The 17,810-nt window shown below is 38.6% G+C and overlaps 1 protein-coding gene across 3 annotated transcripts in view; it reads left to right on the top strand.

The window, feature by feature from the left end:
- Positions 1-13,942, top strand: part of LOC108697775 (synaptotagmin-C) — a 144,784-nt gene extending 130,842 nt beyond the window's left edge. For 2 of the 3 annotated variants that reach the window (XM_018228142.2, XM_041571587.1), the window contains exons 9-11: positions 2,829-2,958; positions 4,514-4,643; positions 11,874-13,942. In XM_018228142.2, coding sequence (XP_018083631.1) covers positions 2,829-2,958; positions 4,514-4,600 — 217 coding nt within the window. In that variant the 3' untranslated portion in view covers positions 4,601-4,643; positions 11,874-13,942. The remainder of the gene's footprint in view (positions 1-2,828; positions 2,959-4,513; positions 4,644-11,873) is intronic. The other variant, XM_041571588.1, reaches the window with a different exon arrangement.
- The last annotated feature ends 3,868 nt before the right edge of the window (positions 13,943-17,810 follow it).

Genomic DNA, 17,810 nt, shown 5'->3' with positions numbered 1-17,810 from the left:
AAGTACTTTATTTGCTTTAATAGCCACATAATGACACTGTCTAGAATTAGACAGTTTGTTATCTGCAAATATCCCCAGGTCCTTCTCAATGACCCTCAACATATGACCATTTAGGGTGTTATTTATTAAAGTCTGAATGCCTGTCTGAAAAAAAAATCTATTTTTTTGTAGTATAATATCCTCGAATACCCCAAGTCTGAATCCAAAAATCCGGCATCTCAGACCTGCTGAGGTTGTATAAGTCAGTTGGAGAGGTCCCTATTCTATTTGGAAGTTTCTGTGGTCTGCGCTGGATTTAGCCTGAAAATCTGACTATTTTGTACGAGTTACATTTTTTGCTCAATTATATTGAGTTTGTCACCGATTCAATTAACTCATGCTTTTTAAATAATAAATAAGATCCAATGGTTAAAATAATTCGGATTTTGATAAATAAGGCCCCCCGTGTATTTATATTATTTCTACCAAAGTGCATAACTCTGCATTTATCAACATCGAACCTCATTTTCCAATTTGCTGCCTGGCTTTCCAATTTAATCAAATCACTCTGTAAACTGGCAGCATCCTGCATGGAACTTATAGTTATGCAGAATTTTGTTTCATCTGCAAAAATAGAAACAGTACTTTCAATGCCCACCTCCAGGTCATTAATAAACAAGTTAAAAAGCAAAGGACCAAGGACAAACCCCTACTGTACTTCATTCTACAGTACAACAGTGGGTCAATAAGCATTTCATTTACCACCACTTTTTACTCACGGAGCGTCAATGGCGGAGCCCGTCCGGACCGATACGTCTTCCTGCTAGGTCGCAGCTCTCGCGATAAGCCGGTCACTCCACACCGGCTAATGCTTCCAATCCGAAAAAAACCAAGTCGCTATCAAGCGCTGACCAAGTATTCAGGAATCCAGTTCAATTAACATCAAATATAGGCTTTTATTCGCACATTTAAAAGGAATTACAGTGGAGGGTGTACAAGTCTAACGCGTTTCATGCCCCATAGCTGGGCACTTCATCATTTACCACCACTCTTTGTAATCTATCCTTCAGACAGTTCTCAAAAGTACAAATACTATGTTCCAGGCCAAAATATCTTAATTTAACCAGTAACCTTCTGTGTGAAACTGTATCAAATGCTTTAGCAGAGTCTTAGTAGATCACATCCACTGTCATCCCAGAGTCGAGGTTCCTGCTCACCTCTTCATAAAAGGCAATTATATAAGTCAGACAAGATGTTATGCATAAAATGCTGGTGCAGTAATGTGATTTGTGACATAGTCAGGTACAGTGGCGTAACTAGAGTGCGTTGGGCCCCCCGGCAAAAAATCTTCAGAGGGGCCCAGTGCACTCCAAAGCCCAGACATCACCAACTCCCAGACCACGCTCACTGTCCGCCCCACGCCAAAATTCTCTGCTTCCCCGTCAGGTAAGAAAGCAACTGGGGAAAGGGTTCTTGTTGCAAATCGAGGAAGCAGATCTGGTGGTCCAGGCCCCCCTGCGACTGCGGGGTCTGCTTCCTCTATAGTTACGCCACTGGTGAGGTACCTTATGCCTTATTGTGCCTTCCAAAAGCTTTCCCATCACTGATGTGCGACTAGGGTTGCCACATTTTCTAGAAAAAAATACCGGTCTTCCTATATATTTATCTTTTTTCCCTATTAATAACATTAGGATCAACCGTCATTTTTACCGGCCAGGCCGATAAAATACCGGCCAGGTGGCAACCCTATGTGCGACCAACTGACCTATAGTTTCCAGACTGAGATAGCAATTTGCCAGTCTCTTGGCACTATGCCAGACCTCAAACAATCCTCAAATCGAACATATTGTGACATTGGGTGGTTAAGTAATAACAAGGGCCCTGCACTTTGGCAGCCAGTAATGATATGGCTGACTTTTGCATTCTGGTCCTTTGCTCGACACATATAGCTGTGGATTTCCAGTCTGCAATTAGATATTGACTGCAGTTTGCAGTTGCTGCCCTTAATTAGGGTCATAGTAAATTACTTCTATATTACTTCATCATTTTCTTGCTTTGCCCAAGCTGATTTTTTATAAAAGCACAAATTTTTCGGAATTTATTAAACCCAGAGGATAGAAAAGTCCGAATCTGAAAATCCGGCATCTCAGACCTGTCGAGGTTGCATATAAGTCAATGGGAGAAGTCCCAATTATTTTTTTGATGCGCGCTGGGTTTTTGGCAATACCCCAAAGTTTTCAGGAAAAATGGTGAAAAATCTGAAAAAATTGTGAAAATCAGATGAAAATCTTTTTACTAAACTCGGAATGCAAAAATCACGAAAAAAGTGATTTTTTTAATAAAATCACAAATTTTTCGGAATTTATTAAACCCAGAGGATAGAAAAGTCAGAATCTGAAAATCCGGCATCTCAGACCTGTCGAGGTTGCATATAAGTCAATGGGAGAAGTCCCAATTGTTTTTTTTGATGCGCGCTGGGTTTTTGGCAATACCCCAAAGTTTTCAGGAAAAATGGTGAAAAATCTGAAAAAATTGTGAAAATCAGATGAAAATCTTTTTTTTTCACAATTTTTTTGGATTTTTTCCTGCAAACAAAATTTTCAGGAAAGTGCATTAATAAATAAGCCCAAAAAACCCATGCGGATTTGGTCTGTTTTTTTCAGAAAATATTGAGATAAATTTGATAAATAGCCCCCTAAGATTTAAAAGTTGGGGTGCTGGGAGTTTTTTAAGTTGCTTTCATAGATAATGCAGAGAAATGCATTATTTCAATATGTGTATCAATAAATCCGGCATTTGATTAACAGGAATGTGAATGACTTTTGTATTGGTTGATTTTTCTTGTCTAGTATAGGGCACAATGAGGTCATTGGAATGTGCCGAGTGGGAGGCGACGCTGATATGCAGGGCAGAGAACACTGGAATGAGATGCTGGCGAACCCCAGAAAACCCATAGAGCACTGGCATCAACTGGTAGAGGTAAATATCAAGCTTGTAGATGAGAGTGAAAGTCCTGTATTGTAGATATTAAACATTTTAAATGCAAGGATGCCAATTTCTTCACCTGAATATTTTGCCAGGGGAACATGGAGGTGTATGTTTTGAGATTTAGCATTGCAACAGCCAGTTTCAATCTATGGCCACCTGTAGGTAAGAAAAAGGAATACTTATGGGTTGTAATGCAAAAGTGCACATTTTTTAAGACCAATGAGTGTTCCCTTTTCCATAATATATACAATACTTATTCTATAGAATCCTGCATCCTTAATCTTAAACTAGAGGCCCCTCAATCATGAAATACCATTTCTTTCCCCTCTTAGATAATAAGCTCGCTGACAACTCTCTATCTAAAAATGTGAGGGGTGCTTTCATAGCACTTCTTCTTTCTACGCATTTCATTTTCACATTGTGACAGATTTTAAAGGGAACGGAGAAGTTTACCAGCCGAACATTGTTCCCTGATTGATGGCTAGAGGAGGCTTGAGTTTGTGTTAGTAATGGCACCGATAAGAACACAGCAGGGTTCTCAGCATTTCTGCTGAACGCTTCCCTGCTTCCGTCGCTTCTGTCATTTATCTTCAAAAGAAATATAATAAAATCAAGATAATTTTACAGCCTCGGGAAAGGCATCTATAAGTTTGAGAGAATTTTGTTTAGAATGTTTTGATGGTTGCGATATTGCTGATATTCATAGTTTATTAGCTCTACATTCACTATGTTTAGATCTTGGGTTAGATTGTTCATTTTACCAAATTGCGATCTTCTTACCTCATCATCCATGTATGGTTGTCTCCAAGGACACTTTCAACAGACTCTTTCAGCAGATTATCTGGCTCTCCTATAGGTCTGTACATGGAATCCCGATAGGCTTGGATTGCCAAAGTCAGACTTTTAAGTTATGTTTCCATCCAACAGAAGGTTCCTGTTGGACTAATAAATATGATAATACTAAAAGTATTTATGTGATTACATAGCAACCAATTAAATGCTAGCTTTAAGCTTCCGTGCTCTAAAGTACCTGCTTATTTGGCGAGATTTTGCCCAGCATGTGGTTGTTGGAATTGGCCAGAATCTAGTGTTCCCCCATTCATATTCAGGTTCATTGAGTCTACATAGGATGTGGAATCCAAAGGTGAAATTATGGGACTGAAGCTCAACACTGTTATGTTTATTACATGTATGAGCATTATTTGAGCTATTACAAAAGCAAGTTATTTACAGCATATTTGGACTGCTAGGGCATTTATTGCGGCTCCAAAGTCCTAATTGACCTTTTTTCATATAAATTCAGCTACAAACCTCAGAATGCTCAGCTGAGTAAGTATCAAGGTTGTTAGACCTCAAGGAAAGGTTAGAAGCCAGGAATGGAGAACTTTATCTTCAATATACAGTATACTCTAATCTATACAGTTATTACAGATGTACAAAATAATTTGTGTTGAGTGTATGTGTACACCCTATGATGCTATGCCCCGTCTTTATTACGCCCTAGTTGTATACAATTTCATAAAGTGCCTCTTATTGATTTGTGCAGGAGAAAGCATTAAGCAGCTTTATGACTAAATCGCCCCCGCCTCGAGACAAACCAAACATAATTGTGGACAATACACAGTCTGACTAGGAGCTTTTTCTATCTAGGAAGAGAGAAACAGATCACAAGAGCTGTAAGTATAAGTAAACACACCCTGCATTTGTCGAATGTACATTAGTATATCATTGTAAAGAATTATTGTTGTGATCATTGAGCATCATGGGTCATATATGGATGATAATTGGGCAGACTGTCCATTATAAACTGTGGAGAACAAGATGATTTACAAGATGACATATTTCAACTTCTCCAGCTAAGTATAAGTTTTAAAGTTCAACTGCAAGCTGATCCAGAGGATGGTAAACAAACCCTTTATGAACCAGGTCATATCCATTTTGCCTTGAGGGAAAAGTTCTATCCTGACTCCAGTAGGGCAATCGGACCAGGCCCTGGATTAACTCGTGCTAAGAGTTCATTTGAGAAACGTATTTTATACCATGCCTAGATGCCATTTTGTCCTATGGAAGGGTTTTCATATTCCTCCTTTAAGAGACTCTCATCTAGTGAAAACAACCCCAACTTGGTCAACTTTTTCTTATTAGTCCCTTAGTCACTCTGCTTTGCATTTAACAATATCCTTTCTGGGTACTAGAGATAACAACTTAAAGGGACACTGTCATGGGAAAAAACATTTTTTTCAAAATGAATCAGTTAATAGTGCTGCTCCAGCAGAATTCTGCACTGAAATCCATTTCTCGAAAGAGCAAACAGATTTTTTTATATTCAATTTTGAAATCTGACATGGGGCTAGACATATTGTCAATTTCCCAGCTGCCCCAAGTCATGTGACTTGTGCTCTGATAAACTTCAATCACTCTTTACTGCTGTACTGCAAGTTGGAGTGATATCACCCCCTCCCTTTTCCCCCCAGCAGCCAAACAAAAGAACAATGGGAAGGTAACCAGATAACAGCTCCCTAACACAAGATAACAGCTGCCTGGTAGATCTAAGAACAACACTCAATAGTAAAAACCCATGTCTCACTGAGACACATTCAGTTACATTGAGAAGGAAAAACAGCAGCCTGCCAAAAAGCATTTCTCTCCTAAAGTGCAGGCACAAGTCACATGACCAGGGGCAGCTGGGAAATTGACAAAATGTCTAGCCCCATGTCAAATTTCAAAATTGAATATAAAAAAATCTGTTTCCTCTTTTGAGAAATTAATTTCAGTGCAGAATTCTGCTGGAGTAGCAATATTAACTGATTCATTTTTTTAAAAAAAAAATGTTTTTTCCCATGACAGTATCCCTTTAACTACATATTCTCAATAGCAGTTTTTGTAAAGGGGATGCATTACACAAGTATATGAAACAAATATATATATATAACTATATAAGAACTCGCAGGAGGTACAGTAGGTTAATGCCTGCCTGTAAATAGCCGTTAATCTGTGGGCATTTCACTCAAGTCAGTCTCTTTGTAAATCTTTCCATCATGAAATTTACTACAGCTATGTTCGTATGATTTTTTCCTGTTATTATTGCTTTTGGCATTTTTCCCTCATCCTGACAAAGACTGTTCCATAGCCCTGACAGGTTTAAAACCAAGTACATTTCTAGGAGATGAGAGTTTTCAGCCAAGGAAGCAATTACGGTAAAATATGGCTCACATCTGTCTACAATGAAATCTACATTAAGTATCACGTATAGCCAAACTGAGGCCCACACTAACTAGGGTTGAGTTAGAGAACCTTTGAAACCATAAATCCTTTAATTCTTGAATGATACAGACTCTGGTCCCATGTCCTGAATGAAGAGGTTAAGGACGTTTACAAATACAGGAAATAATAACAAAAAATTGATTAAAGGAACAGTAACACAAACACACTGAAGTGTTTTAAAGTAATATGTAGTGTTGCTCAGCACTGGTAAAACTGGTGTGTTTCTTTCAGAATAGTCTATATAAACAAGCTGCTGTGTAGTCATGGGGGGCAGTCATCCAAAGCAGAAAAAAGGAGAAAAGGCACAGAATACACAGCAAATAACAGATAAGCTATGTAGTATACAATGGGATTCTTCAGAACTTATCTATAATCTATTGTGTATCCTGGCTGCTCCCATGACTACACAGCAGCTTGTTTATATAAACTATGGTAGAGTTTCTGAAGCAAACACACAAGTTTTAACAGTGCAGGGCAACACTACATAATACTGTCATTTCTTGAAAACACTTTAATTTTTAGATGTTACTGCAAGATGGCCGAATCAAAAAAGCCTAGTGTTTAAAGCTCAAGGATAAGTAAACCTTTAAAATAAGCGAATGTAAAATTGACAAGAGTGCTATTCTAAGAACTTTTGTAATTTACATTCATTATTAGTTTATTTTTTTATTCCAAGATATTAAAGGATACCTGTAGCGTTAATATAAATTAATTTTGTTACAACAGCGCCATCTGCTGGTCAGTTTCTGACTATTCTGACCTCCAAGTAGTCAAGGAAGTTGTCAGGAGAAAGAAAGAAGGCTGCTCTGATGTTCTTTTGGTTAGAAAAAATGTAGAAACCTTTCTCAAATACTTCCTAAGCAGAAGAACATCAGATCAGCCTATTTCTTTCTCCTGACAACTTCCTTGACTACTTGGTTGTTAGAATGGTCAGAAACGGACCAGCAGGTTTACTTATCCTTTAAGGATTTGGTCATATAAACTTCTGTCTGTGCCTGTTCCTCAGTTTATCTCCATTTTCTTTCGGTTGCTGGATGGAGAGTTTAGTTCTTAAAGAAGATATACAGTATCTGGTACATTTTAGCAGTTCTGGCTCTGTCTAGTTCTTTTGTTTGTCCCAACATAATGAGTTTTGTTGAGACTGATAGTGATTCTCTAGCAAATAAAACATGGATACAGAAGCCATTAATCATACGGTGGAACCATTTCATAAGGTTGAAAATGACTTTTGAAATGCAGGACCCAATTACAAGCAGATCATTTAAACAGGTATTCATTTGGAAGGTGGGCTGATATAAAATGTGGCTATCTAGATATATAAAGCACACTTCAGGGTATATAGGCACTGGAGGCTATATTTCCATAACAAGTAGTTTTGTGTAGTAGTTCCACCTACAAAGAACTGCTTGTTGTAGGGTATTCTTGACTCCATCTATATCTTCTGCTTTGTATTAGCTTCATGCAGCCCTGATATGTCAATGTTTTAATTTATCTGTAACCTTGTTATGAGTTAAGGAGGCTCAAAAATGCTGGTGAATAAAGGGGGAGACTTGTTTCCAAAATGTTTGAAAAATATTTTTCAACAGCAAAACTAAACAGCACTGTGAACCTCATAGCCAAACATTGTACTGCTTATGCAGAAGTATGGGGAATGTAATGTGAGTTGGGGAGCATCATGTTATACTTGTATAGCCATATCTTGTCCCTATTTAATATACAAGTATATTACCTCTAAGGTAAAGGGCACTCAATAGATAAATTACTCCAGGGAACAGCGTGCATTCCCCCACATTTTCTCCTCTATAAAATCCAGGGAACAGGGGAGGGGAAATGTAAATATTACACAGAAATATGGAATTGGGGATCCTGTCCTGTGCTACTAATCCATATATCCAAGATATGATTTATTGGTTTCCTCAATGCCCAGATTGCTCTTCCCCTCTCCTATTCCAATAGGAATATAATACTATTCCTCAGTGATGAGCAAAAATTTTCACCAGCTTTCACTGCAAAAAAGACGCCCATAGACTTCAATGGGTGAAAATAATTGTCACTCGTGAAAAAATATTTGTCCTGTGTAGTGATGGGCAAATCGCTTCACCAAAAATTCTCAAAACAGCGAAAATTCACCAAAATTCCTTAAAGGGCATGTAAAGGCAAAAAAATTAAATCCTATTTGTATTTTCTTTAATGAAAAAGAAACCATCTCCAATATACTTTAATTAAAAACATGTGTACCGTTATTATAAGAAACCTGACTGTATGCAGTGAAATTCTCCCTTCATTTACTGCTGTGGATAGGAATTGTCAGACGGTCCCTAACAATCATACTTATGAACAGCAGGGGGAGCCCCCGCCTTACTTCCCAGCCATGCAGAACTCAAGCAGCTTTGTTTATGACGATCCCTAAGCAGCCCAGACCACACTGAGCATGTGCACAGTCTTAGTCTTGCAAAGATGTTTAACAAAGTTACAAGATGGTGACCCCCTGTAGCCAACTTTGAAAGCATAAATCATTTGTTTGATTAGGCTTGTGGTGCAGTAACTTCATGTTTATATTTAGTATACAAAATACAGCATTTCTAGCCTTATTCTTTTTTAGACTTTACATGCCCTTTAAAGACTATGGATATCAAATTTTTTTTAACGCACGACTATTTTTTCACCCATTGGGAGTCATTTTTGCAGTGAACTAGTCCTGTGTCAAAAAATAAAATTGTTGTCAATAGACACGAATGCATTTGGTGAATTTTTGGTGAATTTTCAGCAAATGGATCAGATTCGCCCATTACTAGACAGCATAAGTATCCAATATCTGAGCCTATCCTATTAGGACAATACAAGGAAAGTGTTTTTGTTTTTTTTTTCAATGAATCAAAATCAAAGGAAGTTTTAATTTTGTGTGGTTATTCTGATGATACTTGGTTATAAATGAATAAGTGGAACACAATCATCTTTGTTAGAACTGTAGCATGTTAGAGTCCTGGGTCATTGCATTTGCATTGCAATGATCACTTTAGTTAAGTTAGTTTAGTTAAATAACACACCCATTGTATGTCATTGTTAAGACTGTTTTTATTTTATGCTGCTCTAACATACTGATGCTTCAGATCTTCATTGCATTCTTAATGCTCTATTAATGGTTCCTTGCCTTCTGATTTTCACCTTTGGCTTAAACGGATAGTGGCATGTTCCAATTTTAACAGGAATGTGTCACTTTGCCTATATAAACCCTGCTGCTGCTATTATTTTCTAATGGATTTGCACACACCCCTGCCACCCCCCCCCCACTTACCTCTATGGATTACTTTGTGTTGGAGGGCCCAGTCTATTGGAAAGTTGTCCAGCCCCCAAGTGATCCGTCAATCATGAAGCTGTTGGCATCTGGAATGTGACACTATCCCTTTAAAGACCAGTTAGATGTCTTGGAGGATGCATAACTGGGGGGTCCATTTAAAGGAGAAGGAAAGCGATGGAGGCATTTTATTGCCAATAGATTAGCTGCAATAGTGCAAGCTAGAATGCTATATTTATTCTGTAGAATATTTTACCATACCTGAGTAAAAAGCTCTAGAAACTCTCTGTTTGTTTAGAATAGGAGCTGCAGTATTAATGTGGTGTGACATCACTTCCTGCCTGAGTCTCTCCCTGCTCTGGGCTCAGATTACAGTAGAGAAGGGAGGGGGTTGGTAAGAGGAGCAAACTGAGCATGCTCTTGCCCAGGGCAATGAGGTTTAAGCTGAAAACAGGAAGTCTGATACAGAAGCCCATGAGTACACAATAGAAGGAAAGAAATGCAGTGTTTCTTTTGACAGGGGACTCAGAGCAGCACTACTTTGGGGGTTTACTGGTATATTTAGATGGACCTTTCTGATAAGGCTTACTTAGTTTTAACCTTTCCTTCTCCTTTAAGATATTAAAGGTATACTGTCATGGGGCTAGACATATTGTCAATTTCCCAGCTGCCCCAAGTCATGTGACTTGTTCTCTGATAAACTTCAATCACTCTTTACTGCTGTACTGCAAGTTAGAGTGATATCACCCCCTCCCTTTTTCCCCCCAGCAGCCAAACAAAAGAACAATGGGAAGGTAACCAGATAACCAGCTCCCTAACACAAGATAACAGCTGCCTGGTAGATCTAAGAACAACACTCAATAGTAAAAACCCATGTCCCACTGAGACACATTCAGTTACATTGAGGAGGAAAAACAGCAGCCTGCCAAAAAGCATTTCTCTCCTAAAGTGCAGGCGCAAGTCACATGACCAGGGGCAGCTGGGAAATTGACAAAATGTCTAGCCCCATGTCAGATTTCAAAATTGAATATAAAAAAATCTGTTTGCTCTTTTGAGAAATGGATTTCAGTGCAGAATTCTGCTGGAACAGCACTATTAACTGATTCATTTTGAAAAAAATTTTTTTCCCCATGACAGTATCCCTTTAAGCTTCATTGTCACATCCAAATAGGCCTCCAAGATTCTGTTTAGCACATTACATGAGAGTAAAATCAAGGAAACTGAATTTTCTGTAAGAAAAAATGACCTTCTTATTAAATGTCCATGACATTAAAGGGCATGTAAAGTCTAAAATAGAATAAGGCTAGAAATGCTGTATTTTGTATACTAAATATAAACATGAACTTACTGCACCACAAGCCTAATCAAACAAATAATTTATGCTTTCAAAGTTGGCTACAGGGGGTCACCATCTTGTAACTTTGTTATACATCTTTGCAAGACTAAGACTGTGCACATGCTCAGTGTGGTCTGGGCTGCTTAGGGATCGTCATAAACAAAGCTGCTTGAGTTCTGCATGGCTGGGAAGTAAGGCAGAGTCTCCCCCTGCTGTTCATAAGTATGATTGTTTCCCTGCTCAGCAGTTAGGGACCATCTGACAATTCCTATCCACAGCAGTAAATGAAGGGAGAATTTCAATGCATGCAGTCAGGTTTCTTATAAAAATGGTACACATTTTTTTAATTAAAGTATATTGGAGATAGGTTTATTTTTCATTAAAGAAAGTAAAAATGGGATTTTATTTTTTTGACTTTACATGCCCTTTAAAAGTTGGGTGAACACCAATTATTTTGTCAACCCAAAATCTTGCCAAAGGTACTCCGGCCTAAGTGGATTCCTGAATCCTGAAACATACGCCCAGATCCATATAAACGTCAAATTGTAAATGTATTCTCTAGTTGAAAGAATTTGCATTTTTTGTGTCTTGGTGGCGCATTTCTTGATCATTATCAAATGATGTGATAGATTGCATTTTGTGTGATGTCAAAACTAAGTTTGATCAATCTGTTTCACCAGGACACTGTAATATCTGTTCAAACATTAATCTACATGTAATGCTCTGACAGTGACAGTCTTTACATTCCTTGATACTGAGCTGAAAGTTGGTTGTTCAACAAATTAATCACAGTTTGCTTCATTATTTCACATATCTGCATAAAGGTTTATCTCTGCAGACATGTCTTTGCAGTGTTTGTGAAATATGTGTGCTCTGGTTTGTTATTTAAATGATAGCTGTTTATTGCATTCCCTGGTTATTAAGGTAATATTATATCTGTTTGCGGCATTGTGCATAATATGTCATCATTACGAAATCTATTCATGCAGTTTCCTCTTTATTACTTTTTAGGTCGTCAAGTCACATACGTCACTCTGTCTATTTCCTCTTCATTTTGTAGTTTTCATGAGGAGGAGGGGTAAAGACTCCTGGAGATGAAGTAAAGAAGAAAAGGCTATACGATGCACCAGATTATTGCAGATGCATTTTGATTTTCAAAAAAAGCCATAGAGTACTCATGTACATATTAATCAATCTCTACTGGTTCACGGTGAACATGGAAGATCTTTTTTTGATCACCGTTATTTCAGAGAGGACAGTGATGGACTGTTAGTCACCATATCAAACTCCAGCAATGCACTAAACACAGCATGGGCAATGCAATGAAGAAGGTTCTCCAGAGCAGCTCTAAATCTCTAGGTGCAAGGACTTTGAGCAGCATAAGGAGGAAAACCCAACTGAGTGATCTGCATGTTATGGAAAAGAATCTCTGCTCAGCCTCATTTTACCTGCCTGGGCAGGAGAAGCAGTGCTTGGCTTCAGAAATATCTCCATCATGGTCTTAATATCATCTCTTATTTTACACCTAACGGCTCAGTGATAAGGGAATGTCCCCTTCACCATTAGAGTGACTTCCAGTGTTAAAACCATGAGGTTTGTCGGATGGTGGCTTCACAAACTCATTTACAAAGTAGGCTGATGTTACTGGGAGGATGGTGGATCAGGGAGAGTTTTCTGTGAAGGATCTGAATCCGTGAACAGCAAAATATCTTCTATGACCCTGTCCTCTAGAAGCAAGAAATAGGCACTTTTTTGTCGACTGTCTTTCTATTGTAGAATTGTACATTCTGTGTGTGTGGGTGAGATTGAAAACGATGTCCATTTGAGTGGTACTTGATGGTTTCCCTTCTTCCTATACAACGTTAAATATAACATTGTTATTAAGGTGAGTGCGAGTTCAATCACTTGTTACATGTTTATGGTGTGATTGTGAACATCTAAAGGGGTCTTTCAGCTGAAATATAGAGCTGACACACAAGCTGAACTCTCCTATATGAGGGGAGATGCGAAAGACGGGCAGTTTGTGGTCATTAAAACAACGAGAAGGAGCATGAGAAGATCAGAGCACTTGGATTTAGTTGGCACTTTTCTAGTAAGAGAAGATCAAGGAGAATGTTTCTTGGTAGAAACAGATTGTTGCCTTCCAGTACTCATTTTTTATATTCGTATTATGCCAAGAATAAAAGGAAATAAATGCATATATCAAAATAAAAGTAGCCATGCTGAAACCTCTTCATGCAAATGTGAAAAAAAGGACCAGGTAAGCGGGGCTTGTGCTTGTACAATGACCAATTTGTAGTTATTTTGCTCCTGGTTTTTGCCTTCTGTAGACCCATATCAAGTTCTGAAAGATATATGTCTCAAACACCATATCATTTGCTTAAAAAGAAGAATGTGTTCTATCACAGTCACCTCATTAAAAGCCATCATGGTGTCTTCATATTTTCCCGAGGTCGAGTGTTCCCAGATCTTTCTATTATTATTATTTTTATTTTTTTTAAATGTATGAAAGAATCTCTAACTTTTATACACTTTAAAATGAGTAAAACCAAGATTTCAATACATTTTTATAAATTCGCCTTAAAAAAAATCTGGACATTTAAAATGTGGCAAGATAAAAAAGATCACACAAGAACAAATACATTGGCAATTCTAAATTTAATATAAAAAAAAATGAATATATACTTTTTTGTCACTCCTAAGGGGGTGGCTTTATTTTAGCCCCTGGTATTTTCTAAATGTTCCTCTCCTACAATTGAATAGACTGGGGATTGCATGGAATTCATAGCATGCTCTAAAGTTTCGCAGGGACTACTCGGCTCCTTAGAAAACCCACCAATCGCCTTTATCCCTGAAGTGGGGAAAAATGTAAAAAGAAAGTTTTAAGGGTGATTCACTGAAAAACATTTATGGAAACTTGAACCAAATGCACGTCTGTTATTTGTTGGGGGGAAAAAAAGTATAACATTTGTTTGTTTTTTGTGTGTGAGAAAATGCTCATTTTTAACAGTTGCCATCTGCAAAGCCATACCAAAAATGAAAAAAATGACAAAAAAAAAATAAAAATGTGAAATTAAAAATCTAAAGGTGATTTGTTTATTTTAACTCATATCGCTGATTTTTCAATCAACGGCGCCTTTCTCTGCTGCTCAAAAATCATGGCATTAAAATGGTGCTTTATATTAACATAACAGAACTCAGCAACATTTTGCTTACAAATTTAAACCTAATTAATTCAGGCCCTTGCAAAGTTAGGTATACTGTATCATTTCTGCCAGAGTTTCTAAGTGGAGTTCCTAAGCCCAAATATCGCCCAACTGCCACCTTCCATTGTACTGAATGGGAAAGACGCATAAGGGCTTCTACAACAGTACCCGAGCCAGTGCACTTTTCAGCAAACAGGAGCACTGGCCTGAAGTTTCAGGTCAGTCATCATAATCACTGTGGGGGGTGAGGGACCTAACATTTTGCAGCCCCACAGCGTTGTACTGGGGGGGCCAGGAGGCCACCACAAAGCCCCCCTACCATCTCCTGCCCAAGCTGCAACCCCATTTGGCACCGCAGTGCCTACCTTCTCCTTCTTGAAGACGAGCAGTGGGCCCCGGATTGAGGTCAGAAGCCACACGCTGGAATCGAGTCTGGGCCGGTGGCCAGAGCCCACTCTGACGAAGTGACGTGATTTGGGCCAAGAAACGCGTAAGTCCAGGACACCCACCGCCACTTATTTTGTACTAGCATGTGCGCACAATAAAGCCAAAATTTGGAAGAAACTGTTCATGCCCTCTCAAGAATGTCCAGCACAGCGCCTGTGTAGCGGGATTCTTAGTTGCCCACTGGGTTTTACCTGTGTAATATAGGCCACATGGGCACAATATTCAATAGATCAAGTGGTCCGAAGCACAGGTCAGTCTGTGCCGAATATGAAACCTCTTACCACTATGAGGGTGGGAAAATGCATCAGCAGTCAGTAAACAGCCACAGGTTTTACATCCTCCACATAAAAACATCATGGCTTACTCACTTGTAGCCAAGTCCCATGGGGTTTCAGTCTGTAAATCTATCATCATCGGTAAATCTTTAAGTGACTGACCCTGACGGTAAGCACATATAGGTGGAGGCATCTTGGTGAACGGTAAGCCAGAATCTAGTTGCAAGATTGCCATTGTTATTGGTCACATTATTGACATGATGACTCAACCGGCATAAAGTTTGAGACAAACTCTCAGGTCTGGCACATCCAGTGGTTTTTGCCATTCACTTAGGGTTGTCACCTGTCAGGATTTGACCCGGACAGCCCAGTTTTCAGAAGGGCTGCCCAGATCAAGACAGTCTGCCCGGTTTTCCAAATATGGAAAACTGGGCAGGATCTCCCTTGATTGACATGGCGATCAGCCAATTGTTGATCACTACATCATAGCCACCCCCGTGACATCTATAGCTCTGCCTGCAACGCCCCTCTGATGTCATGGCCCCACCCCTTTCCCGGATTGTGGACAACGGAAAGATGGCAACCCAACCTTTACCTGATGTTCTAGAGGCCTTTTTCCACCTCTTTGTTAAAAAATTCATGAGAATATCCTCTCTCCACAAAATCCTCATGCATTTCCACCGCCTGCTGTTTTGCTGGGGGCCACATCAGAAATATCATCAAAATGCCTGCAGTATAGCAACATATGTTCCTTGTACCTAGGGTAAATATAATGACCTTCAAATATATAAATATATACTAGAAAATGCAGCACTTCTTCTCCTTATGTCGGTCAAACAAAACCACTGCAACTAGTGGTATAATTAATAGAACATTTCAAAAATGACACAGCACCCGATCTCATATGCAATATCAATATATTATCTTAACTCCATAAACAGTTACATTTCCCCATCTGCAATGTTTCGGAGTAAATCCACTCCATCAAGCCAGGGATAAAATTGTTTAACAAGCATTGAGTAATTCACTTATACAGGAAATGTATCATCACTATAGCCCAGTTCCGTAGCAACCACTTCACTTCCATCCTTTATATCAAATCTGCTCCAATTCAAGGATTCTCTAAGAGTTAATGGAGAAATGGAAAAAGTGAATCAACGACAACAGGGGAACCTATTCACAAATATATATAATAATATATATAATAAAATATACAGTGCAAGTTGCCATACCTTCTCTCATCATATAAATCAGTTACTTTACATCCCTGGACTTCAGAATATTTTCATGAACCAAGGTAGAATGCTGCTTTAATTGATCAAGCAATTCTATTTGAATGCAGCAACTCTCAGACATGAGAATGCCCTTGCTTTTGACTCCCATTTCTTTCATACATTCAACTAAACTCCAAAATGAAATAATTTGGGGTCATATACTTAGCTGTGCCTGTGCCTGGGCATAGCAATCTATAGAAGTGCAGCATTTTATCCCTCAAATGTTCTACACAACCCATAGAATCCATAAGACATTTGCTTTCAAATAGGTGGCTTACTTGCTGATTTGCTGGTTGATTTACGTGTTAAAACCTGTAATAAATGTGTCACCTTTTATTACTGGATTTCTTTGACTGATGGCACTCTTGGTCTATAAAGCACCCTTTTACTCTCCAATAAACATTTTAATAATCAGGTTAAAAGCTGGTTTTAGCTCAGATGACAACCAGTAAAATGGTTTTTCATAACAAAAGTGACGAAGGGGCAGAATTACTCAATTTTGGACTGTGGAATCCTGAGGGCAGGTCCTCTATCAGGTCTCATGGGGCACAATGCTTCCTAAATGGATGTGCCCAGAGGATCTAGGTTCTTAGACCTCTGCCTGACTTGACCCCGTGGGTGTTGGCCACGGCTAATGAAACACAATGGGAAACCGTGTTTAAAATAAAAATTAAAAGGTTACCTTTAGCAAATCAGGTTTGGCCATGCCCCTGGTTTGCCCACAACTGCACCACACACAAACCCATGGGCTGCCCATTCACCAATAATTCTCAACAAAGCCAAACCCCTTTTGTGCTTCACTATTCAGGATAGTTGCATCTATCCAGCCTGGAATGTATCACTCAGGGGTGCTAAATCTGCACCATAGGCATGTTCTGCAATACCAGTGCACTAGCCTTAGCAACAGGGAGCCTTCCTGGAACCGACCTAAATAATTAACTAAAAAGTAACTTTTGTTTATTGAGCTTAATTTCCTTGATGCCAGTGAGCCATGCTCCATCTCTAAAAATAAATACAGGCATTGAAAATGATCTATCCAACACGCATTTTAAATGAAAGTTTGTAATAGATGTTATGATCGCTGTAGGAGGATTGAATGGTGAAGATGTTCTGTTACTGACACTGTAACTCATAGATATGTTTGTACCAGAACCAACAGAAGAAAAGTGAATGCATACTGAGAATAGATCAAATTTATGAAGGTGGCTGTAATTAAAGGTTATTAAAAGGTTTATATCACCATAATTTAATAAAGGTGTGGTCCTGTGGTCTTAAGAAAAACATGAGGACAATTTTACTCATGGAAAATCACTGCAAAAAGATCCATGAGCCAGTGCTCTCCATGAGCTTTTGCTCTTAGAAAAAAATTATCGGTTTGTCTGCAATTATTGTTTAAATTGTAACTTAGAATACGTTTGCACAAGAACAGTGCACTAGCCTTAGCAACAGGGAGCCTTCCTGGAACCAACCTAAATAATTAACCAAAATAACTTTTGTTTATTGAGCTTCATTTCCTTGATGCCAGTGAGCAATGCTCCATCTCTTAAAATAAATAGAGGCGTTTAAAATGATCTATTCTACAAGCATTTGAAATGAAAGTTTGTAATAGCTGTAGGAGGATTGAACAGTGAAGATGTTCTGTTACTGACACTGTCCCTCATAGATATGTTTGTACCAGAACCAACAGAAGAAAAACGAATGCGTACTGAAATTAAATCAGATTTATGAAGGTGCCAGTAATTAAAG

The sequence above is a fragment of the Xenopus laevis genome, chromosome 7S, assembly GCF_017654675.1.
Source record: "Xenopus laevis strain J_2021 chromosome 7S, Xenopus_laevis_v10.1, whole genome shotgun sequence".
In the NCBI taxonomy this organism is placed as follows: Eukaryota; Metazoa; Chordata; class Amphibia; order Anura; family Pipidae; genus Xenopus; species Xenopus laevis.
This window is presented reverse-complemented; position numbering and strand designations above follow the sequence as displayed.